The sequence below is a fragment of the Curcuma longa genome, chromosome 4 (genome assembly GCF_044706935.1).
Source record: "Curcuma longa cultivar G26 ecotype Majalengka, Jawa Barat chromosome 4, ITB_CL_G26_1.1, whole genome shotgun sequence".
In the NCBI taxonomy this organism is placed as follows: Eukaryota; Viridiplantae; Streptophyta; class Magnoliopsida; order Zingiberales; family Zingiberaceae; genus Curcuma; species Curcuma longa.
Window position 1 is genome coordinate 9,698,548 of NC_133864.1, and position 25,925 is coordinate 9,724,472.

Consider the following 25,925-nt stretch of genomic DNA (forward strand, 5'->3'; position numbering starts at 1 on the left):
TTTTAAATATTTTTTATCTTTCAATTCCATCTATTTATTTTATCTTTTCCGCACTTTTCAGGTCAAACAACAAAGGTCAGGGTGCTATTTTATAAAATTTTAATAAGGGGGACCCATTTGATAAAAACTCATGGGGTTTTAAAAAACAATTAAAAGATAGGGGCATCTTGAGAAATTTCCCGAAATAATAAGGCGGGAAAAGAGCGCGAAGTGAAAAAAACAACGCGGGACCAATTGCCTATTTAAACCCCTGTACCTGTTTTTATTACCTCCTTTCTCCACTTCCTCCCCTAACGCGCGCCGCCGCCTCCCCTCAATGTCCTCCACCGCAGCGGAACAAACTTAGGGCGGCTGCCGTGGACCGAAGATGGGCATCCAGAACCTCCTCAGATTCCTCAAGCCGTTCATCCGCCCTGTCCACATCAAGAAGTACGCCGGCAAGCGGGTAGATTTCAGCAGGACATTCCCTTTTTTGCGCGTTTGAAATTTTCGATTTCTGATGGTCTGTTTAGGGTCTTTTAGCTTATCTTTCCTTTTTCGTTTTTGGTTAGGTCGGCATTGATGCCTATTCATGGCTTCACAAGGGAGGTGAGCCGCTGCTGCAATAGCAGAAAGTAGATGCTATCAAAAAACAGCCTCATTTGACTTTGAGAAAGTTAATGTTTTAAAATGTCTCCTTTTTTCTTGTTTTTGTTAGCTTATTCTTGTAGCATGCAACTTTGCATGGACATATCGGGGGAGAATAGGTACCTCAATTACTTCATGCACCATATTAATCTTCTCCGGCATCATCAGATTACCCCAGTGGTAGTATTTGACGGTGGCAAAATCCCTTGTAAGTCAGCCACGGAGCACGAACGCCAGAGGCAAGTAAAAGAGAATGTTTAGAAGCTAACTATCATACTTGTGCCCCTTTTGTTACTCGTGTATATCATATTGATAGGATGTAGTACTTAAATTGCCAGTATAACCTGCATGTTTTGAGAGTTTTGTGTCTGACAGAAATTTACTTTGATTTAGCCGAAGGAAGGCTAATATTGAGATGGCAAAGAAAAAACTTAAAGAGGGCAATGTTGCTGGTGCAGTTGAGTTTTTCCAAGTAAGATCTCTCTTTATACACAATAAGTTACTGAAACAGAAACACGTTTCACTAAACTATTGAAACTTATGTCCGTTCACATAAGTGGCAATCAAAACTGAAAAAGGAGCCCTCAACTCCTTTGGTTTCTAAGAAAATTTTCTTTTGAAGCAATCATTTTTCACTGATTCTTAGGTTATGATATAAACTAGTGTACCTTGGAAAAGATACAAATACTTCAAAGAAAATAGTACTTACCCAAGTACTGTTTTTAATATACAAATTTAAATATGTAACTAATGTTGGATATGAAAACTGAAATTATTCAACTTGGTCTCTTGTCCATTTTGAGAAATCAATCTAAAGATGACCCTATTAGAAACTAAGATAAAACACAAACGTAATATTAGCCTTGTAGGAACATGACATTGATAGTTGGGACTAGGAGGTAAGTAGTGGCATGCTAGCTTGAACTTGGTGGCACGATTGGGCATAAGGATTTGGGTGTTGCTCCTTTGATCCAGTCTATTAGGCATGTGAGTTGAGCATGCTAAGCAGTACCAAGAATTGCATCAGTGTGCAGGGCTGTCGAGGCATGAGTCGGGCAAGAGGCAAACTTGAGTTTTGATAGCAGATGTAAGGATTTGAGATGATGGGTCCGAGCATTTAGCCGAGCAGACTTTTGACAAATGCAAATCGAGGCATGTGGGAGCACATGCAATGCAACATGATGGATTAGATTGTGTGTTGCTTTTGCTTGTGATTAAATAATCTCGTTTAACTATATGTGTGTGTGGCTTTCCTATGAGGATTGTGTGAAATATTGGTTGGTTGAATCAAGTGTTGAACTTGGTTGCTGTACTGTTGGAATTTCTAAGGTTGAAAATTGACCTTGTGACAATTGATACCAAAGCACACAGAAGATAGTCAGAGGCAACAACAAGATCAAGTAAAGAATGACGAGAATTCAAAGCTTGATCCATACATCACTTGCTCTTGAGGGAGAAGATGATTATAATCTGATTGTGAAGATTGCTAATTTGGAGGCTGATGTGGATGAAATCCAGAGGTCTCTAGTTGAGGAAATGGCACAAATTTGCAAAGACAACGATGATTTGTGCTACAATTGATGATTTAATTTTTTGTAGGGCATGGAGCATTATTATATCACTGCTAGAGTGCTAGAAATTGACAAAGTGTTAATTTCTAGCATGTACCTTGTGGGTGATGTGAAATTATAGTTGAGAACTTGTATGGTAGATGATGCTAGTGCTAGTTGGCCAACAATTGACACTTGAGATCAGTTGAAGAAGGAAATGAAAGCGTGGTTCCTTCTAAGCAACACTTCATGGGTTGCACTAGATGGGTTAAAACATCTCAAACAAAAGGGCACCATAAGGGATTATGTTAAAGAATTCAGATATTTAACGCTTTAGATTTAGAATATGTCTGAGGAGGACAAGTTGTATAATTTCCTCTATGGTTTGTAGCGTTGGGCACAGATAAAACTTCTAAGGTAGAATGTGAAAGCCCTTTCTAGTGCAATTGTTGTTACCGATGCCTTGGTTGATTTTCAAGTAAACAAACACAATCCAAACACCCCTTCATCTTCCAAATCCAAGAACAATCAAAAGGATAAGAAAGGGGAGTGGAAGAAGGATGGTAAGAAGAAAGACATGGCAAACAACTAGTGGAAGGACAAGAATGATCATGCTGCCTCCCAAGGCAAGAACAACTATAAGAATAACCAAGGTTGCTTCTTGTGTGGTGGGCCTCATCTGGTCAAGGATTTTCCCAAATAAGAGAAGTTAAATACTCTCATAGTAGAGGAAAATTTCAAAAGCCCAAAACAGGAAGTTACTACTCTTGCACATTGCTGAAGTGAATGGGTAGGTTATCCATGCAATGGTTAACACTGGTGCTACTCATACTTTTGTATTTGCCAAACTTGTGCAACAATATGGGCTATCAGATAGATGAATGCAAACGCGTAGGTTGTTGTGGGTATGATTTACAATGTCCTTGTAGTTGTTGGCAATTTGGTTGGAAAGACAAATATGATAGTAATTCCACTTAAGGATTTTGACTTGATTCTGACACATGCCTCACTTGGATGGTGTAATGGTGATGTAAGCCTTCTCATGGTAAGGGTCAGGATAAGCAGAAAATAAAAGTCACATCTGCCTTGTCACTTGAGAAAGCTTTGAAGAGAGGTAAAGAAACTTATTTGGCTGCCTTGATTGAGATCAAACTTGATAAGAAGGTTGAGTTGCCTATTGTGTTGTTGAAATTTTTAGAGAGTTTGTTGAATGTGATGCCACCAAAATTGCCAAAAAGTTTGCTACTGAGGAGAGCTATAGACCATAAGATTGAGATGAACCTTCGTATTGTTCCTCCTTCAAGGCCCTCTTATTGCATGTCTCCACTTGAACTTGCTAAATTGAGAAAACAATTGAATGAGTTGTCAGAGGTAGGGTTTGTTCAACCATCCAAGGCTCCAGCCGATGTCCCTTTGTTATTTAGAGGAAATAAGATGGTTTCTTGAGGATGTGTATCGACTATCGAGCTTTGAACAAGGTGACAATGAAAAACAAGTGTCCACTCCCTTTAGTGCGACATTTGATGGACAGATTAAGTAAGGCATCATGGTTCATGAATCTTGACTTTTGATCAGGCTATTGGCAAGTTAGAATTGCTAAGGGGGATGAGGCCAAAATAATTATTTATTGTTGGAACGTGTGACGTGGCTAAGGAGGTGGGTGAATAGATGCTTGTCTTTTTCTTTGATCATGTTCGTCTACAAAATGTTAGTATGTAGCGGCAAATATGAATAATGAAAAGAACAACACAAGACACAAACTGTTGATGTGGTTCGACAATCCCTCCTACTCCATGGACTATGATCCATTGGTGGATTACTCTTGAAATCACCTCTATCTTTTTTCCTTTATGGAAGAGAGAAAGAAAAAGCTCTTACAATCTGCTGCTTGTAGAAATAGAAGAATAGATACAAAGATAAAATAAAAATAAAAATACAATGTAAAAACAAATTATAACAATAACGAAGATTGCTTTGGCTTGCATTCTTTTCTTTTTGGGTTGCTCAGAATGGCTATGGAATGCAACAACGCTCCCTCTAGAACCAATTATGAACATTGGTTGAAAACCATCCTTGAAGCCCCTATTTATAGGGCTTCTCTTCCTTCTGGATCCATTGATTAGTTAACAAATTGTTGTTCACCAATCAACTACCTACCTTTGCAGTTGACTGCAAGCCTTTGATAAGTCAACTGGTCTACCCTTCAATCGATTGCTTTGCACTTCAGCCAACTGCTCCACTATAGCATGCAAAAATTTAAACGTTGCTACGGTTTTATCCTTCAAAGGTTCCTTGCTACTATAGCATGCAAAAATTTAAACGTTGCTATGATCCTACAACAGTTCCTTCCTGGATTCCTATTTTGGTATCAATCTATTGATCTTACCATGTCAGTCAACTGACTTGCATAAGTCGATTGCTCAGTCAGTCGACTTGCATTAGTTGATTACTCAATTGATTGCTTTCCCAAATAAAAACTTTCTATTCTTTTGATTTTTTGCCTAAGTCGACTATCTAATCGACTTGTTTATCATTAGTAGACTGATCTTTATTTATTTAGTGTCTAGTTGACCTCAACCTACCAACACTTTCAGACTCCTTGCCTCTGAGACTTTCGGTGCCTAAAAATCATTTCTTCATCTACTTCATTTGTGGCCCTTAGAACCCATGTTGGAGACTGACACTACTATATCACACTCCCAATGAACACCGGGAAACCCTATTGATCACATGTAAACATTTTTTAGAAACTGTCATGTCAGATACTCATGTCCAAGTTCAAAGGAGTATCATAGTGAGGCACTATTGATCCTTTTCAAAGTTCTATTAAGTTGCTAGTTTTCTCTGCATTATCTAGTAAATTGAGCATGGTAATTTTGTTCACTGAATGAATAAGAGTGATGTCTATTTTACTGTAATCATTCAGCCTGTTTGTAGCTACATATGTTTTCTTTCTGATGCTCTTTTAGTAACTTGTGAAATTTTATTTCCAGAAAGCTATACATGTTACTCCATCAATGGCATATAAACTGATTCAGGTAAAGTTACCATCATAACAACCTATATCCCTATGTTTGATGCCAACTATAATTAATCCATATTTTTTTATTACAGAAACTAAGATCAGAATCTGTTGAGTTCGTTGTTGCTCCTTATGAGGCTGATGCTCAATTAGCATATTTATCTTCACTCGAACCTGATGAAGGTGGCATTACTGCTATAATTACAGAAGACAGTGACCTCATAGCATATGGTTGCCAAGCTGTATGAATGCTAGAACATCCTCTAGTGTTTTTTTCTTGACTTTGTAGAGTGACTGATCAGACTCTTTTGTTCCAGATTGTATTTAAGATGGATCGTTATGGAAATGGAGAGGAAATTATTATGGATAGACTATTCAACACTGATTCTGATGAACTTTCCTTCAAAGATTTTGATAAAGAATTGCTCACAGGTCAGAGTTGCATTAATAGGCATTTTAAAACAACTATTATTCTTAAGTAGTTCTGTAAAATCTGTTCTAAAATCAATTTGATTCAAAGTAATCACTGAAAACTCAATTAATAATGGTTTGCACCTCTGACTTGCTATGATAAAATTAAAGAGGTAACTTATAACAACTTTTTTGACCTGCATCACTTTATATGCCATTGATGGAGTAATATATATAGCTTTCTGGAAATACAATTTTACAAGTTTCCAAAAGAGGTAACTTGTAATAACTTTTTTCAATTTATGTGAATGACATTTTCTATGAAGCTCAAAATTATGATAAAACTAAAGAGTTAACTTGTAATAACCTTTTTCAGTGACAAATTCATCTGTTAACTACAGATACAGGTTGTGGCACAGTTAGGCGACATCCAAGTATTTTGATTTGCAATGTTGTTTGAATATGGAGACAACTTTTATATCAACCCTTCAAAATCTAAAATGTTTTTCAGCTTTTGTTATCTGTACTTGCTGCCTGGCCAAGGAAAATGGTGACTTAATTGACATGCTTTTTACTCTGTTGGATTTTTCTGTTATTACACCCTTTTTTCCCATCTGCAAAGAACATTAAATATTAAGGAATAAGGATTGCTGATCAGCTTATCCAAATTCTGGACTTGATATCTTTTGGTCAGGCAACCTGACTTTGCTAATTCACAGTAAACTCTAATTTAGCTGAATGTATGTTTACCGGTTTGTCCCCTTTATATCTGAGTTGGTCCTTATTTTCCTTTATTTTCATCAATTTATAGTGCATACCTCTATTTAAAGAATCATAATTATGTTATGTATTATATGTGATTTAAATTTCTTAGTCGTGTATTAATTTTGTTAATCATTAGGTTTATTATTAAAATGTTTGTGATAATTCTCAAGGTATTCTCATGTGTTGACAGGCATGTGTGTTCTGGCCGGATGTGATTTCCTTCCTTCTATCCCAGGCATTGGGGTTAAAAGAGCTTATTCTCTGGTTGCCAAGTATAAAAACTTGGATCGTGTAAGCCTGTTTGTTCCATTCTCATGTTTTTAGTCCAATCATTATGACCAAATCTCATAGAAACAAAATCAAATGTTCCTTCTTAGTCAGCCTATGAATCTTGCAGTCCTAATGAGCATATTTGGATGTTAAAGAAGTTATGACTCGAGTTTGATTGGTTGTTGCTGTATCATTGATCAAGTGTTGGGAAACTATTAATCTAGTGGCCGTAGGGGCTGCATGTACTGTTCTGAGCAAAGATTGGCACATGGATCATCCAGTTTCTGTTGTTCATTTTGGTTCTGCCTGTACTGCTCATTTTGGCACCTATACTATCTGGTTCAATTTCTCATACATGCCATTAGGCTTCGGCTTCAACTGTCAAAAATGTTTAGTCATTTTTTTTTTATATCACTAGTTATAGCTGATGATAATAAGAAATGTCTTGGTATCCACCAGAAAAATGATAGAAATTACTGTAACTGATATTTGATCATTTACTCATGTTCATGTTCTAATATTGTTTCAGGTGCTTTCAGTTCTGAAGCTTGAGAAGCGATATAAGATGCCAGAAAACTATTGTGATTCTTTCAGAAAAGCAGTAGCAGTCTTTCAGCATGCTCGTGTGTAAGACATGCAATGCAACAAAATTTCCTCTTCTAGAGTCTTGGCTCATCTATGTTTTTTTTTTTTGCAGATATGATGCTGTAACTCGAACACTTACGCATTTGAAACCTTTGGATGGGGAGCACCTTGAGTTTCTAACTGGTGACCTGGATCTTCTTGGACCGTATCCTACATAAAAAATACTCTTATCAAATTTTGCTTTAATCACTCACTTTATGTTGCTATATAATCATTGGGCATTGACAGACTTATAGCACATTTTCCATATGAATTTTTGTCCATATGCTAATTTGCAGTGTCCAATACGAACAACTTGGACTTCAGATTCATAGAGTGAAAGCGGTATTATGGACCTTCATAACATTTGTTCAATTGAAGCATACTTGTTTTTCATTGATCCAATAGTCCTCTTCAAAGTGTCTCCAATTCTTATTTTTGAGAAAATTTTCCTTGATTATTAAAATTATTAAAAAGGAAACTCCGGCGGTCAGTAGCTGTTGCTATTGCAGAAGGAAACTTAAACCCTATTACCTTGCAAGAATTTGATTACTTCCCTGAAGTGGAAGCATGTTCAGGCTCTCACAGCATCCCCTGTTTCAACTCTATTCCTACCGATGAACTCAAAATATCTTTCGAAGAGGATAGCTGCATGATGCTATTGTCTCAGCCAGCCAACGATGAGGATATTGAATGTAAGTTTGTTTGCATTTAGTCAGTTCTTCTTTATTCTACGCACAAGAAAACTGCCTTAACCTTATCAACCATATTATGCTAGTCATACATCTCATTTAACACCAAGAAAAGGGATTCCAGTTTTTTTTGCTATCAGATATATTTAAAGTACTTTTGACGCAATATCGTTTGGAATTAGGAAAGATTGCATGTATTTACCTCAAATCTGAAACAATTATTTAAATTAAGTCATATTGATGCAAATTGGCAGAAAAAGTCAGCTAGTTAAAATTTGAAAAGTTCAGGTCAAATTCATGATTGACCATCTTCAAAAATTGAATTTGTTGTGTATCTACAAACATCAAACACCATCATCAAGTATATTTTTATGATTTGAATGCGGCAGTTGAAAGCATTTTTTACAATTTACCAAGAATAGTTCCTAAAAGAGGTGTTTCTTAAAAGACTCAAAATATGGAGAAAGAAGAAGAAGAAAGGAGCTCTTGAAACCCATATGGGAATTTTGGTCCCACAGTTGGTTTTGGTGGGAGTTTGTGACATTTAAATGTACACATACTTATGTTCTGAATAATGAATGAAGGCACCATGTGCTTCTTACATGGTGAGGTTATGTGCAATGCACCAGTCTGTTTATACACAAGGTCTAGAGTCCTTTCCATGTTAATTTATTGCTATGTGGAAAAAACATTATACCTAGCCCACCAAGTGCAATAGTTTTGCCAATTAGTCATTCGCGCCAATGATCTAATTTCAGCCTAAGTAGTATGATCCATTGACATAATAAGTTTGGGTGAATTAGTGCCTTAGACAAGTGAGATAGGACCGTCTAAACATCTAAGGGCCTGAGATTAAGTTTGGTTGGGTGGTGTCCAAGAGGCAAACTATTCAAGAGGTGGGGACTAGTCTATAATTTTAATGCATCAAATTTAGTGAGAATGCAACAATCATCAAGTCTCCTATCTCCCTCAAGCAATAGCAATCCACTTCCTCTTTGTAGACATCTCCATCCATCAAATTTGCATATTCTGGATGTCAAATTTTGGTGGTGTTGTTTCCAAGAGATGGATCATAGGTTTTTTCTCTGCTGTGCAAAGAAAATGTCAGATAATGGTTTCACATTGGTGGAGTTGAATTAAGCCTCAAGGAAAGTAATCATGTGCTTCAAGATTGACAATTGCTAGAAGTCACTATTCGACCAACTGATAACTATTTTCTAACAGATATTATTATATTTTATGAAAGCAAATAAGCCCAAGTATCTATTTTCCCCAGTCAGTATTCCGCATGATATGATCTGCATTAGCATTTCATGTTCTTTTACTCATCTCTTAATGTCTATTGATACGTTTAGTAATCACAAGGGTGACACAGTTGGATCCCATGTATATTAAAGAAGCTGTAGCACTAAGCAAGTTGGTTGCACCGAAGGAGTGTCAACAAGTACAAGAGATTGAACCAAGTAAAACCTCCTTGGTACCTGATAACAATCCATTCAAGAGGAGGAAAATGGAAAAGAGTGGTCCAGAAAAAATCAATTTCAATGCACAAGCTGCAGCTATGGAAGATCATGAAGACTCTCTTGCTGCCTTATGCTTTGTGCCGGAATCGCAGAGAAGCATGCAATCTAAGCCCGTAACACCGCAAGTTGAAAAGGACAAGATTCAGAAGAAGCCCAAAGTGAAGACTGAGAAAAAACAGAGCTTAAGAAATCAGAAAAATGGTATACTCAAGTTTTTCCAGCGTTTGCAACACTAACTTCTGTTACATTTTTTTTATCATCACAACCTTTTTGGCACGGCTTTGGATATCTTGAGGTTGTGGAGAGCTTAAGTTATGTTGCTGTCATCAGATGAGGGAAAGCTTTAGGTTCTGGAATGTCTCCAAAAGTTTGGAATCATCTTTTACTATCTGTCTGACTGTCTTATTGATTGGTTCATTAAGTTAAAATGATTAGCCACTTGGTTGAGTTGTTTTTCTTCTCAGTCACTTGTCATATATGTGATATTGTACGACCACATTCAGCAGCTAATACTTGGTGTTGTGTGATATCTCACTGTGAAATAGAATATCACATCACTGCTCCCTTAAGTATATATTTTTTTATAATCAAGATATTCACTTTTTATGGTCTGATTAATCTTGAAGATGATCAATCTGATATGAAGTTTTTCATCTATCATCAAGATAAATTTAGAAAGCATAGATGTCCATGGCCCGATGGTTCAACATTATCAATTTTCGAGTACCGTGAATGTTCGGAAATACTTAAGGTGAGAATTGAACTATATGAGTATGCCGCTTTCTACCATGTAGTATGCCAAGGTTTAGCCCTTTTTTTTTAGTTTTTGAAATTCTTGTTTAAATTTCTTTTTAAAGAGTTAATTGATACTCCTTAATTTTAAATTAAATATTCCAATAAAAAATTGTTTTAAATATTTTATCATTATATAAGTTTATATTTATTACGTTTGTTAATTTTTTTATGGATTTTATACTTTTGTTAGACCTGACCACGAGTCGGGATTGAATTGGATCTGATCTGGATTCATAATCAGGTCGGTTACCTATTGATTCAATTGAATGAATTGGAACCTATCTGTCTATGGCCAAGTTGGTTATGATTTCAATCTCAAATTAATTGTGAATCTGTGGTTCAATCGCCAATTCAAATTAAGAGTTTATTATTTTTTGTGAGTTTATCATTGGAAATCGACAATTCTAAACGGTTTCAACTATTGAGAGATTTTTTTAATTTGTTAAATAATTAAGATTATTTGATTATTTTTTATTAATAATTATGATTTAGTATTTGTTATTCTTTAAATTCTATAAATAGATAGTTATTTTTTTATTTTACATTATCTTCATTACTCTCATATTTGAATTTTAAAAATATCATTTTCAATTTCAATTCATCTCTATCGTGAAAGAATAAAAAAATAGTCAATTCAATATGAATTTTGATGACATTTAATTTATTAATAATGAACCAAAGTAACTTTTGACATCCGAGATACAAAGAAGTGAAGTATTGAAATTTCTAAAATTTAGGATACATTTTTAAAAGTATTTATTTTTATTAAATATTTTAAGAAAATTATTATTCTGTCTAGATAATTATGTGTAAAATGTAAATATTACAAAATCTCCTACAAAATTCAATTGAGTTGTTGTTATGGGTGATTAAAGTGACAAGTTGAAACAAAGCACCAGATGGAATTTGAAATTGAATGTTTTCAAATGTAATTATTTAGATTTTTATGACTAAGGGAGATACTGATTCAATTTTATTTAAATATTTTAATAATAAATAAAAAAATCATTAATTAAATTTGTTTCCATAGAATATTGTTCATTTAGTTTTGAATCTAAATATACATTTAAAATTTTTTTATTAAAAATCATTTAATTCATCTGTTAAACATATTCCTTGAATTATATTTGCTTGTATAAGGAAAAAAAATTTTAATTAAAAATTTTAATAAATTAAATAATAAAATTTCTTTATGTTTTAATATGTGAAGTGATCGTGATCATGATCATCGACAACCCGCCCTTAGCAGCAATTGATTAGAATTTTATCATCAACCAACTGCCCTTGATCAGTCGACTTGGTCGTAACCAGTAACATTATGTTAGTTGGCCATCCGACCCCAATCCACTACACTAATTGATTGGACTAATAGCCGATTAATATTTTTATAACACTTATTTAGGACTAAACATTTGATTATACCTTTCTGCATGTACTTTTCTGTTATGGATGGGAAAACATAAGCATCCATAATATTTGTTATTTGGTACATAAATAATTAATTAGGATATCCGATTAAAAAGGTGCACTAAATGCTAAAACTTTTTCCATGTTCGATAATCTGGTCACATTTAGAAGACATGTTTAGAAGGAAAAAAATTTACCTTGTCAACCTGAACCTATGTCCCCATAAGCAACTTGAACAGACATAAGCACCTGAAGTGCTTAATGTAGCAGAATAAACATTTTACATCTGATTGCTACATATTTGCCCTGATTGACTAGCAAAATGTTAACATAAGGTGAAGGTAAATTATGCATCATATAAGAAGAAAGTAAAGGGCTGCATATGTACAAATTTGTGATGGAAGGGGGAAAAAAACACTAGAATAATGTTTATATGCTGATGTATGTACCAGAAATGCAACCAAATGCTATCTGGAAATGGGCAAGGTAGTCAAAGTAAGCCACCTAGAAGATCCATCAAGCTGGTTGGTGTGTTTGACTCACTTCAGAGACCACCTAAGAAATGATGAAGACAAATACATTGTAATTACAGACAGATTACACTTTGCACATATGGGACGGACACCGCATGCCTTCTCATATTTAAAATCATGTCCTAATAACTGACAGAAACAAGTTACAGAGATTCCTGGGGCAAAACTAGACACTGCCAACAAATGAATAGAAACAATGTAGAGAAAATACTATTCCCTCTTATGAGAGAAAAATCATACCACTAGAGAGGCAAAATGCATTAGGAACTAGACATGAAACTGGATACGAAATTATGGAAGCGCTGTACTTTAGAATCATTTACTTGTATGGGGTGTGCTTGGCTATTTAATATGATCCTTCTACTAGAGTACCGTCTTCTCTTTCTCACTCGGAATAACAAATCTTCGGTATCTAGCACGTAAGAAACCTGGGAAGACAAGCAAAAAATTACCAGAGTTGTTGGATTTGCAGGTTAAAGAGATTGACAAACTTAAGCTTAAAGAAGTTTAATAGAGTACCTTAGAAGAACTGCAAGATATCTTGCACTCCAAACCATTGAGTACTTGAATTCCTTTCATAGCCTTGCAAGTAGTGGAATACTCATCAGCTCTGCCGTATTTACGCTTGTTCCTGTAAAACATATCAAGTCATAACAATAACTACCATAAGAAAATGTGTAAATAACTTTACCTTCCCAGGAAGGCACCATGTAATCCTTTCCTAACTGAGACGCTTGAGAGAAATTCACTGTACAGGTAACAAGAAAAGTTGGGATCTATTGATACAGCAGTAACTTCAGATTTTTCATGTCCATAATCCATTAGTTGGATTGACAGCTGGGTCACATCTGAGGATTGAGAAAACTGAAAAAAAGAAAATAATTGTATGAAAATCAAAAAACAATTACAAAAGAAATTAGATGATTACTACTGTATTATGTTTAAGTGCATTGACTCTTATAATGAATATTTGAAGTGAGACTTCTATTTCACTCTTTACAATCAAGGATGCTACTTCTCTCTTCTCTTAATATAAATAAAATTTCATTATTGCAACCAGTCCTAATTAGTACAAACAAAATAAATTCAGCCATAAATGGAAGTTTGTGTCACTAAGCATATTGACAAAAAAAGGCAGCAACTCACACATTCAAATCTGTATATGTTCTCATCGTGCAAAAGTACCCGAGCATTTTCATGATAAACTACATCAAAAGACCTCCCTGCTCGCCTTGATTTTTCATACAAGTATAGATGGAGAAGTTTATTATCCATTTCATCTGAGGCTATTGCTTGAAGCTGAAAACAAACATGTAAATGCTCTATGTTAAGAGGAATAACCACTTTGAGGAACTTTTATTTATCATATGCAAAAAAGGCACCTGTTTAACGACTTTAAAGATTAGCTTGTCTAGTGTAAAAAGTACATAAGATTGAGTTCCTATGATAGAACGGCAATCATCTTCAAACTTGGTATTGTCAGCAGAACCATCGAGTAGATTGTATAGGGCGCTCATAAATCTGCAAAGTCATATATTGTAAGACTCGTATATATAAGAATCCATAAAATCAAAATAAATGAGGAACATAGTAGTCCTGTGACAATACTTGGCATATAGATCAGGAGGATTTGAATCTTTAGAACTTCTCCATTTATTTTCAGCAGCTGATGAGTTTGTCTTAGCAGAGAGTATCCTTTCATATAGCATCTGCGTGAAAATGACATTCATAGTCTACTGCTGCAGACATGAGCTCAAAAAATTCAAACATAGACAGACCGCCTTACCTGATGAAGCCGAAACAGCACATAGAATGAATCATTTCCATAAAATATCCTGGAAGATGTATCATGGTTATCATGTAATGTTGCAGGCACATGTCTTGCAAGAGGTTTCACTGTGTTAATAAATCTTTCTGAATATGGTAATGATGTAATTTCCCCTTCAGCATCATGTGCCTCAACCATACCATCAGCCTCACCCTCACTTTCAGCCTTTACATCATGATCGTCATGCTCTGCATCATCATCTTCCTCATGATCTTCATGGGAACATTCCTCACCATTGCCAGATTCACTGCCAGATGCATCCTCACCAGCCTCTGATGCATTTTCACTGACCTCAGTGGACCGTTGAGCACTTTCTTCATCCTCATCATCAACTTCAGCATTAGAAAGTTCCTTTTGCTCAGGGGCTGCAGTTACAGAAGCATCTTCAAAAGCCACAAAATTATCCTCTTCAAAATCTCCAGTAGGTGACAATTCACCTTCTTCTCTTTCAATTTTGAGATTATTAAGTGAAGCAGAACCTTCATGCCTGAGATTGTTGTTGCATTCCACATTACCACCACCATTTGCTGATATAGCTGGCTTTCCAGAATTTCCAACCTAGCACACAAAGGACAACACTAAGTTTATTGTCATCTCTAAGTTAAACATAAAAGTTCACTTGCAAAGTCAAAGGGTCATGGACATTGCCATGGAGGATAAGTAATCGATGATTGAAAATGGAGATGAGCTTTGGAAGTTGTGTGATAGTTGTGTTATCCTAGATGAAATATTGTTTTATAAAATAAGGCACGATCCATCATACTATATTAGAAAAATATCAGGCAATTTAGAAAACTCATAACAAATGAGAATGTGAAGATGAATGTACAGGATTCCTAGAAAAGATAAGATCAAAATTATTTCTACCAGAAATAATTAGATAGAGCCTCAAGACATGATAAAATGAGAAGAAAAAAATAATAAGGATGATATAGATATGTAAAAGGCCAATAGATCTTGTAGTTAGTCAAACTAAAGCCATAAAATTCAATGAAGAAACAAAAACCATGTAGAATCATTCCATATATGCTTGAGACTAGTTCAACCTGAAGACGATAAAGGTCAATAGTGATGACAACAAGGTTGATGATGAGAATGGTGATAATGATGATGAAATGATAATTATAGTGACTATGATGACAATGGCAACAAAGATGTTACAGAAAGGGACTTTTCAAATTTGAGACTCGTGCACAGCCCAACAATGTTTTCCTTTTGTTTATTTAAGAAAGAAAAATGTTGGTTATTGTCAGAAGAGCCTATAGCTGACCAATTATGGTTCAGATATTGACTCAAATAATAGGTTCATCCAAAGGAAAATTTACTTGAATCATAAGATAAGCATTTCAGGTACATATGAAATCTATAATGTGATAATCAATCATAAATATACCAGAAACAATTATCAAACCTTTAGTCATCTTTTATCTACATGCAATGAAGACGAAGATAAGAGATATTGCACAAGTAGCAATATCTTGCCCTTGAAATTTCATATAAATCTGAAATTTTTTATATGGATATTGGTTGCCCATCATAAATAATGCTAAAACCTAAGGTTTAAAATCTCAAGTCATGCCATAGTTTTGGACTTTGAATGACAAAACGATATTATTTTGATATTGTGCCAACATGGTGATATATGATGTTGGTAGCAAATTGGATTTGGAAGGAGAAAGAAGATCAAGAAGCAAAAGATCAGAAGCTAAAAAAACAACATTATCTTAAATTGTCTTCATCTGTAATGGTATGTTAAGAGGTATCGAGTGTTTGGCATAATTATGGTACTCATTGACTCAATTACCACAATAACACAAAAGATGAGTTTGATAATTAATCAGAATAATATTTTTCAACCATGCTACCTAGCACGGTACATAAAATAATAAATTTAAATTTATTTTAAATTTAAACTTTTAATTTATTTGAGATATTATTGTACAAAAATAATTTCAATTATTTATTCAGTAATATTAATCTATGTGTGTGTGAAATTAATTAAAAGTTAATAGTGTTAAGAATAATTTAAATAGTTAATTAATAATAAAAGTTATTTATTAAATTTAGAAAATTAACCAACAAATTTAATGAAATGAGGACCCACAATTCAACTTTATGTATATAAGTGTGTGTTTATTTATTTATTGATTGATTTTTTTGGCAACTTGCATGTTCCTATAATGAAGACAATTGGCAAATTTCGAATGCAGATGAGTTCTCTTTTATCCATTGGCTACCCTACTTTCTCTTTTCTAAATGTTTTCCTAATGAAAATACTGATTACTCTTCTTTCTGTTGTCCCACACCAAGTATTGCCCCTTTTTTACAGCCCCTATAGTGTGCAAAAGAAAAATAAAAATAGGATGCATGATTTGGGTAAATAAGAAACTTTGAGTGTGTTTGGCTAGTGAAAATGCTTTCAGTTTGCAAAAAAATAGTTTAAAAAATATATAAAAATTCATCTGCTGAAACTAAAAATAGAAAAATAAAATTGTGATAATTTTCATCTAATTATGCCATGATTTATAATCATTTTAAAATCAATTTTGACTATTTTTCTAATGTGTATTTTTTTATTTATTATTATTACAATCAGATTCAACAATAATACTACGGGCACACTATTTTGAAGACTATAAAATCCACTTAAGAGAAAATAACTTAACTATTCGCACATCATGGAACTTACGACCATAAGTGTTGTTATAAGTAAAGGGAAAATAAAATTTATCAAATACAACTATCTACATTAACTTTTATATGACCATAAACTAAACACAATGCTATCATATAGATAATTATTTTCATTTGCTAGGTCAACTTGTCAATCTTAAACTATTATGAGTCATACATGCCATTTTCATTGATAATCTTATCATCATTGTGTTACTTGTAGGTATCCAACTCTTACGATCCGACTAATCCTGAAAAGGATGGCCCGACCCCATAAGTCGACCACCAGATAAATCCAAGAAGCGCAGGTGGATCCTAGCATGGCACCCCAGCGTCACCAATGGTTCGAACTCCGTAGGCGTTCGGAAATGCCCAACGTGAGATTTGAACCCTCGTTGCATGGGAATCATTCTTGTCTCTTACCATGCACCATGCAAGAGATTGTCCTATATGCAAAATTCCACTTAGCTTATGATCTCGTATAATTTGATTTAGAGAACTACATTTAATGGTTACCCCTTTATCTATTTCTATCAACAAGTGTTTACACTTAGTATTCTTTATGTAAATATAAATAATTTGGTAACTTTTTTAATTGGATTTGTATAGTCATCAAATATGTTAATATGCTCCAGTATTATTTACAAATTTAACTTTAATTATGACAATTACAAAATATACATCTTAGTCAAATTTGTAGATTTTATTATTTTATTTTCAATTTTACCTTCTAATTTTTACATTTTTTTAAAGGTATATGTTACAGTGAGAACTGTGATATCTAAAAATTTTCAATAATGAAACCAAAGTGAACCTATTGGAAAACTTAGTTGTGAAGTGGTGAACAGTGCAAAATTTACCCCAAAACATCATAGTTTATTTAAACTAACCTTTTTAATCTTTAAAAAAAATTATTGCTCAAAATAAATCATGTATGAAAAAGTCATGGGAACTAGAGCTATATAAAAAAATTGTCTTTGAATTGAAACATAAAAAAAAAAACTCATCGTGTTGCAACCTAAAAAATCTTATTTGGCTAAAGCATTATACCAAAGATATCTTGGAACTCTCGAGAAGAATATTATATTTTTTTGTGTTGAAGAACAATTTTTGAATTAAAAATATTCATATGGCCCAACAAAATTCATTTTGGCTAAATCATTATATCAAAAGCTTCCTAAAAATCTTGAGAAAAACTCCAATTTTTGAGTTATAAAAGAATAATTTGAGTTAATAATATACACCATGAAGTTTTATATATATATATATATATATATATATAAACACTCGAATAAACAAAAGTAATCAGTTTTTTGCTTAAAATAAATATCAAACTATCCAAAGAGTCTCACAAAAAAAATTCCAAAGCAAATATAGGTTCTCGAGAGCCCATAGAGCAAAAGTATAGCAATGTTCTTAACAACTATAATGCAAAAATATTATGTGGCCCTATGCTTCGTTTATGGCAAAAATAAAATTAGGTTTTGAGAGTCCAAGGAGCAAAAATATGATCTCATTTTATGTTTTTGACAAGTGCAAAGCCATCAACTTGTATTTACACTTTGATAGTCCTATAATGCACTTTGATAGTCCTATACTGGTCATACGGAAATATGGTTCCTACAAATGCAAGAAGCAGAAATATGTCCTTATTTTATATCTTTGACAAGTATATGGGCATCAAGGTATGATTATCAAAACACCTCAATGGTTATAAACTGCTCTATTACAGAAATGAAAGCAGAAACAGATTCCAAGGAGTCATTAAAGCAAAAAATTAAGCATATTCTTTTTTTTTTTTTTTGACAGCAAGGCTGCTAAGGTGCTTTTGCAAACTAACTGTGATGGGCACCGGTCGTATGAAAGAAATAAAAGCATATATGGATTTATCAGAGTTCAAGGAATAAAAATATAATTTTATTTTATGTTATTGACAAGTCTAGAGACATCATGGTGTTTATAGTACAAACATCTTTAAAAGGTTCTTGAGTCCTACACAATGTATATGGTGGAAAAGAAAGCAAATAAAGATTCTTAAAGTTCAAATAACAAAAAGATATAATTTTACATTTTTTTTTAATTTTGACAAGTGGAGGGTCAGGTGATTTGTAAATGTACATTGATGGCTATAAATTGCTCATGTAGAAAAAAGGTAGATATGAGTTTTTGAGAGTCCATGAAGAAATGTGATTTCATTTTACATTTTTGACAAGTACAAAACTACCAAGAACACCATGATGACCCTACATACCTCCTATAGCCAAAATGAGAATAGATACAAATTCCTAGGAGAGTCTAATAAGCAAAAATATGATCTTATCTTATGCTCTGACCATTGCATAGTCATCCTACGCATACAATTGGTATAAAAGAAAATATGGACAGCCTCCTGATAGGGTAAGAAGCATCAATATAATCTCTTCTTTTTACAAGGGCAACAAACACCTTTTTATCGTGAACAACATCTGGAACAACAAGGTGTTTGGACCAAAGGTGCAAAATCACTTTGTTGATACTGCACTACCCATATGGTAAAATTGACTGCAGATATCGGTTCTTGAGAGGCCAAGGAGCAAAAATATGTTCTTGTTTCCTATTCTAGCAAGTTTAGGTCAAGAAGGTGCTTTTGTTTTCAAAACCACTTTGATGACCCTACACTACCCGTATGGTAAGACCTTAGTTACAAGGAGTTCAAGAAGTAAAGTATTTAATGTTTTTGACAAGTATTGGGTCCTCAAATGTTTTTGCAAAATCACCTTCATGATCCTTTTTAAACCATTTCAACTCAAAGAGAAAATTTAAAAAAAAAAACTAGGTGTAGCACTCACTCTCACAAATCCACAAACACTTTTTCATAAAAAAGATTAATTTAGGGCCATAGAAAATTTTATATCTAATAAAAAAAAGTTAATTTTGCTACTTAGTTTTTGGGTAGATATTACAATGGGTTCATTTAGGTTTAGCAGATTTTCCAGCAGGCATACCTAAGTTTCTCTTTTTCCCATACACTCCCTACCTTGTTTTGTTCACAAATCACACTTTAGGAAGATGTAAAAAAAAAAAAAAAATAGTGGTGCTTGATTTGGGAGAAGCCAGAACAAGGGGTGTAAAATTGTTCAAGCAATAAAAAAAAGGGTTAAATTAGTGATTTAAATATATATCAAAGTTGTTAGTGGGGTTGAGTAGAAAGAAGCCAAGTCAAAAAAAAAAACTATCGAGTAGAAATTAGCACCTCCGTTGAAGGTAACATTTCATTAGTTACTTGATTTTCCATTAGAATCTCTGTTCCAAGATGCACTGTTCTTAAAGCACCAGGGATCCCTTCCAAAGCAAAATGACAGATGGTAAGAAAAAGGTGAGAAAAAATTAAAAACAAAAGTTGGATAGATTCTGGGAACAAGTAACAGTTGAATTCATACCTGATGTATTCTCCAGGCTTGTTCTGGTGTGAACTTCAGCTCTACTTGCAACATTGTTACCACCTGGAAAATGTTCTGCAAGAACGTTTTGCGCAGCTGATCGAGTACCTTCATCGGATATAGGAGGACTACCCTGCACTCTTCCTCGAATGACATGATTTTCTCCATGGCGATTGCCTCGATCCACATCATGGGAACAATTTTCAGCACTAGTCCCATCTTCATTTACTAAGCCAGGTCTGCATGTACCTACTTGTTCAAGTAGATTGTTCCCATCACCATTACATTGCTTGGTAGCACCAGGACTTGCATTGTTTTCAGCCAAACCTGCGATACTGGTTTTGACAGAGCACACCTTCAGTTTTACATCTACACCATCTGAACTTTGATTTCGATTGGGAATACCCAACAAAGGCTCCAAAAATGTACTCCATAATTTCATGACTTTGTCCAACTGATCCGAAGATGTGCACACTTCTCCACTTGAGTATTTTATGATCTGGTATAAATCCTCATGTATGTCTACATCTGCATACTTAAATTCCATATTGGCAAAGATTGGATGCCTATTTTTGGCAGCAACTGCAAGAAGAATGTCATCTTCCTTCTTCATCTTGTCATTGATTTCTTTAATTTCACCCAACAAACCTGAGAAAATACAGCACAGGTATTAACAGGGTTACAAAACAAGAAAGGAACCAACGTCTTTCAATAAATATTTTCTCTATAACACTTCAAAAATTGTAAAAGATAAAATAACTACATACTTTTTGTGCTCAAATTCTTTGAATCTTGTTGCTTAAAATAGAAACTGCGATGGTCAAGTGATTTGTGATAATTTTTGGAATATATTTCTGCCCAAACTTTATTGAAATCTGAACGACACCTAGACCATTCCTCTTGCTTTTGCTTCAGGCGAGTCAATATCACTGGCAATGCAAGACTAGCATTTTTCCGTAGTATATCCATAACATCAAGACCATGATCTCCATATAATCGTTCAATGCATCTCAAATTCAGAGCTATTTGAAGGGACAAAAGAACACGAAGAAATTCAAAACAATTGAAAGATAAGCATTATTTCAAACCAACACATTAAATGATTAAAAGAAATTTAAGATACTTTACTATGAGAGATCTACAGAATCAACATGTATACTAACAAGTGAGGTGGTCTTCAATATGAACAGGATTCTCTGGCTTGACAGGGTCTTGCATCATCTCCAGCAATTCCTCCACGCATTTAGTTGTTGTATTAACTGATTCCAGTAGCATATCCATCTCAAATCTACATTCACATCATGGAGAAAATGTCACTGTGAAAGACTCAATGGCAAGTGCAGAATGAATAAGATGAGGCAAAGAACAAAATACAGCCAAAATAGAAGGACATTATTTATCATTACAAATCGGCCTTGGCTACAATGAAAGAGAATTTAACTAGGAAAAGATCTACGCCAACACCTGTCATCTTCACATCTAAATAGGCTTTCTTCGTATTGATTTTTTCGCATGTGCTTGAAAGAGTAGTCCTCGCTTCCAGAAGTCACCGACACCCAAAAATCATTTAGTAGTGACGCTCCAAGTTCTGTTCGGTGGCTAGTAGGAGGTATAGGATACTGAGAAACAACAATCAAAGAAACAAAGATGAAAATAAAGTAACACGAGACTAAATTGCAAAAGGATGGCACAGATGCTCGAACTTTTGGACAAACATTACATTTTTTGGAAGAAAGCGGTAGCTTGGGGTACAACGCTGACAATTTGAAAGGTCAAGCTCTGAAATTGGTTTCCACAAATTATATTTTTCTTTGTTTAAGAATAAGTTAGCTTTTTGTAAGATGCCTTTATCAACTTTTTCCCTTTCAGTGACTCTCTCCTTTTCACGATCTTTCTCCCTTTCAACCATTTCTTGGTCCTTTTCTTTGTCTTTGTCCTCTATCTTAACAGGCCTAGTCGTGTGTCCTTCATTGCAAAAGTGTAGTGTTAGGATAAGGAATAACATAGTAGAAAACAGCACAAGCAAAATGATATTGCTTGAAGTAGTGAATTTGTTGAATTTATATCAATAACTCCCCTAAGAAGGAAACAAAGTTACCAATTTCGACTAACATTAACAAGGAACAAGGACAAGATTTTTGGACATACTTTTGTTGAAAACCCCTTCAAGAAATCCATCTGCAGAAAAGGTTTCAATTAGAAAGATCTGAAAACCCATATAAGAAGATCTAGACAAGACGGAGAAAAAAATAGATGCACTACTGGTATCATGAAGATGTATAAGCCCACCTATATTCTCACAATGGGCCAAAAATTCATAGAAACCTTCCATAAGATCAGGATACTTTCCAAGGATGTCATTTACCTGTAAACAAACATAGTTTTCAGAGCATATCTCTTAATCTATATCTTCCAAGGACCAGGAGTATGACTGAGAAGTCTGCTAAAAAATATGCTACTAACAAAAATTTTTGAATTATCATGTCACTAACAACACATGTTAAATTATCACATGAATACTATAATAGTCAAGCTATCAGGTGCAAAGGTGCAACTATGATATGTTTCATTTTGGGGATCTAAACTGGAGAGATTAATTAGATACTACAATATTCAACAGGTTATTGCAAATTGAAATAGTTCTATTATTTAAGGCATTCTAAGCGAAGTATGGTTACATTGCATATAACTCAAGTATTAATAGCCTACCAGATTCTTTAGCTCTGTTCTATTTATTATCTCTTTGCTGTATATGTGAAGGCATTTCAAAAATTCCTGATAGGTGTCAGGATGCAATTTCTCCTTCACTTTTTCGCAGAAATTAAATTCTCTAGTATATACACCTGCCACAAATAAGTTGAGCAAAAGATGAAATATTCAGAATAATTATGAAACATATGCAAGCATATGCAGCTTAATGGAATAAGACATCTGAATCAACTGACGTGATAAAAAGACTTACTCTTTAAAGCATTTTTATCATCAATTGTTGAAGATGAAATGCTATACATGTCAATGTTCTCAGGACCATCAGCTCCTTGCTGCACATGTTCAGCAATAGAATCATCAGGCCTTCGAGATAAAGGTTTACGCCTATGCTGTAGATTATCTAAATCCCCACTATCATTCTCCAAGTCCTTCTCATCTCGTTCATGGTCTTTCCTATCATTATCTGGTTTTCTATCCCTTTCTTTCTCTGGGCGCCTTCTCTTTCTATCATGCTCTATATCAGGGCGATCAACACTGAAATCACGATCAGCATGTGATGTATAAGCTCTGTCCCGCTGGAAACAAAGGAAAGGTTAATTTTTTAAAATCCAGTGCTATGTTGAAACACACATGTATGTGTGTGCCTGAGCGTATACATAAATAGCTGAAATGTAACAAGCAATTTAGGGATGTAGTGTATGAGATTATCCCACACAACCAAAAATGCATCAATTAGTTTTAAAACATCTGCAATTCAAAACCACAGCATTTATGATGACAAGGTCTGTACTTTGTCCACATGAAAATGCCTTGATGGAAGCATGATAGAGCTCTTGTCATCTCGACGTGCAAAAGCACGACCAGGATATCCGTTATGTGGAGCAGATATTGCTGAGGCATCTGGCAAAAAGTGTGTGAATTCCTCGAGCAAATCTTGGTGGTTCAAAAAGAGGGCTGCTACCTATGAAGATATTCATTCTGAGATGTTAAACTCACAGATTCGTATTAGCAGAAAATATGTAACAACTTTAGAGAAAATTACCTCTTCATAGACCTCATGGATTGACTTGTTATCTCTTCTGTACATATTCAGTATATCTAAGAATGACTTATAAACATGCTCATCATTCTCAAAACGGCTCTGCAATCAAAGAAATGCATAAAGCACTTGAGAAAAATATTCTGCCATAGAATAATTTTTAAAACCTTCATACCTTGATTTTATTAACAAAATCAATTGCCTCCTCAAACTCAACAGGTTTCTTTTCTTCTGGTAGCTTAATCTCATAACCCTTTGGCAAGAAGGTGTTAAACCCCAAGATCAAATCTCGGTGCCCTTTAAATAACTCCTTCACCCTCATAATAACTCCATTGGTATCAATCCTGCAAGGAGTCCAATAAAATACATAAAAAGGAACGTCATCAGGCAAGATAAGGAAAATATAAAAGTAAACCAGTTAAAAGGAAATCGAGTTGAACCTCTGACTCTTGAAGTCCTTCATGACCTGAAGAAATTCATCATACTTTTCTCTTTTGTCTTGAAATATATCCTTCACAGCCTTCAAGTAGGCTAGGGCATCGTTGGTTGTGAGCTTGGGGGTAATTCCAACAGCTGCAGGTGCTGGCGCCATATGAGTTTGCCCAGACCTGTAAAGAAACACAAAAATCCGTTGAATCGCAACAGATCTAAGAACCATATCATCCCCTACCTAAATTAAAGGCGACAACCACCAGAAACAATAAGTAAAGTAGATGAGCAGCCTTTATCGGTATTCCTCTACCTTTCATGATTGCAACAACTTATATACTAAATCTAAACAGAAATCCTACAGAAAAAGAATAAGAACAATAAACCTACTAACGACACACAAAAAAAGACAATCTTTTATCCTTTTGTAATTTCATCGGACAACATGAGTATGAAAGATTAGTAGAACTATGAGAGACAAACAAAGAACCGAGAAGCAGCAAGCCCATCCAAATAATAGAATCTCAAAAGATAATAAATCCACAAACTACCGATACAGATAAGAGGAAGGAACTTACAGATCCGCTCGAGAAACGTTTGGCCACTTGAGTTGAGAACCCATCAAAGCCTCCTCCTACGTTTCCTCTCATACACCCATGAAATAGCCGACCGTGGAAACCCGACCACTCTCAGCAAACTCGCCTCCTTCCCTACCAAGATATTGCAGAGATTAAACCTGGAAAAAGGCGAATCCTTGATCTCCTCCGGCGGGTCCAATTCGGCCGCCCCGATCTGAAAGCGAGAATTGGGTGCTCAAGGTGAAGAAAGCTCGGGCGATAAGAGAAGCATTAGGCGTGCTGGTGGTGAGGAAGAGGGCGGAAAGAGCTCCCGGTCTTGGCCATCGCACGGAAATGGAGAGGGCGAAGCAGAAGCGAGAAGCGAGCGGGGGAGAAAAGGGCTTGAAACCAAACAACAGAAAAAACACAGCGATGAGGTGAGGGAACGCTTATATATATCTGAGAAGTTTCCGAAACCTCCAGGTCTCCGAGTTCTCCTTTCGTGGCCGTTGGATTTGAAGGTGGACGGTGGATAAAGCGATGAATTCTAGGGTAGGCAGTTTTGCTTCCGGCAGTGCGACGACAATCCGAACACCGGTAGGCTTACCGTCCCTCTCTGTTGTATTTGTAATCAGATATATTTATTTATTTATTTACACAGGTTTTAGCTTAAAATAATAATAATTATTATTATAATAAATTTTGATTTAAATTAAACTAACTGAAATGGAGCTTACCAGTTTGGTTTGATCGAAGATTTTTTGTCGATTTTGTTTGAGTTTAAACTCGTATTTGATTTAAAACATTATAGTAAATGCTCAACCTTGATTGGTTCTTCAAATATTTACAGTATTAAAATTAACATTATCATATACTATTAAAAATATTTTAAAAATTAATTTAATTCTTTTAAAATTAAATATGATAATTGAAAGATTGCATAAATATTACATACTCAGCAAAAACTCTACAAACAAATAAATATTTTTGAATTATCTTCAAGTTATCTATCCAATAGTAAGTCAAGTCAATGAGTTTGTCAATAATCACAA

General features: G+C 34.5%; 2 protein-coding genes across 3 annotated transcripts; one reads left to right on the forward strand and one right to left on the reverse strand.

Annotated features, from left to right (window-relative positions):
• Window positions 1–367: 367 nt before the first annotated feature.
• On the forward strand, window positions 368–9,972 carry LOC141828637 (exonuclease 1). The gene is made up of 12 exons (XM_074716096.1): window positions 368–445; window positions 552–588; window positions 698–866; window positions 1,021–1,099; window positions 5,171–5,215; window positions 5,292–5,441; window positions 5,517–5,631; window positions 6,566–6,666; window positions 7,175–7,272; window positions 7,343–7,435; window positions 7,747–7,964; window positions 9,317–9,972. Exons 1-12 carry the CDS (start codon window positions 368–370, stop codon window positions 9,718–9,720), a joined length of 1,587 nt encoding a protein of 528 aa, XP_074572197.1. The 3' UTR covers window positions 9,721–9,972.
• A 2,325-nt stretch (window positions 9,973–12,297) lies between these two features.
• Window positions 12,298–24,975, reverse strand: LOC141826391 (paired amphipathic helix protein Sin3-like 4). Of its 2 annotated transcripts, XM_074713639.1 has the most exons (22): window positions 24,895–24,975; window positions 24,328–24,495; window positions 24,063–24,231; window positions 23,891–23,989; window positions 23,639–23,809; window positions 23,102–23,423; window positions 22,849–22,982; window positions 22,429–22,504; window positions 22,288–22,317; window positions 21,860–22,104; window positions 21,604–21,758; window positions 21,303–21,427; window positions 20,907–21,161; window positions 20,140–20,787; window positions 19,953–20,041; window positions 14,006–14,605; window positions 13,828–13,928; window positions 13,602–13,740; window positions 13,366–13,518; window positions 12,911–13,083; window positions 12,739–12,850; window positions 12,298–12,647 (listed from the first exon to the last, which is right to left on the reverse strand). In XM_074713639.1, the coding sequence occupies exons 1-22, from the start codon at window positions 24,936–24,938 to the stop codon at window positions 12,480–12,482; spliced, it is 4,176 nt and encodes a 1,391-aa protein (XP_074569740.1). In that variant the 5' UTR covers window positions 24,939–24,975; the 3' UTR covers window positions 12,298–12,479. The 2 variants fall into 2 exon arrangements, with proteins under 2 accessions (XP_074569740.1, XP_074569741.1); XM_074713640.1 differs by having other exon boundaries at window positions 22,288–22,504; window positions 24,895–24,944.
• Window positions 24,976–25,925: the final 950 nt, after the last annotated feature.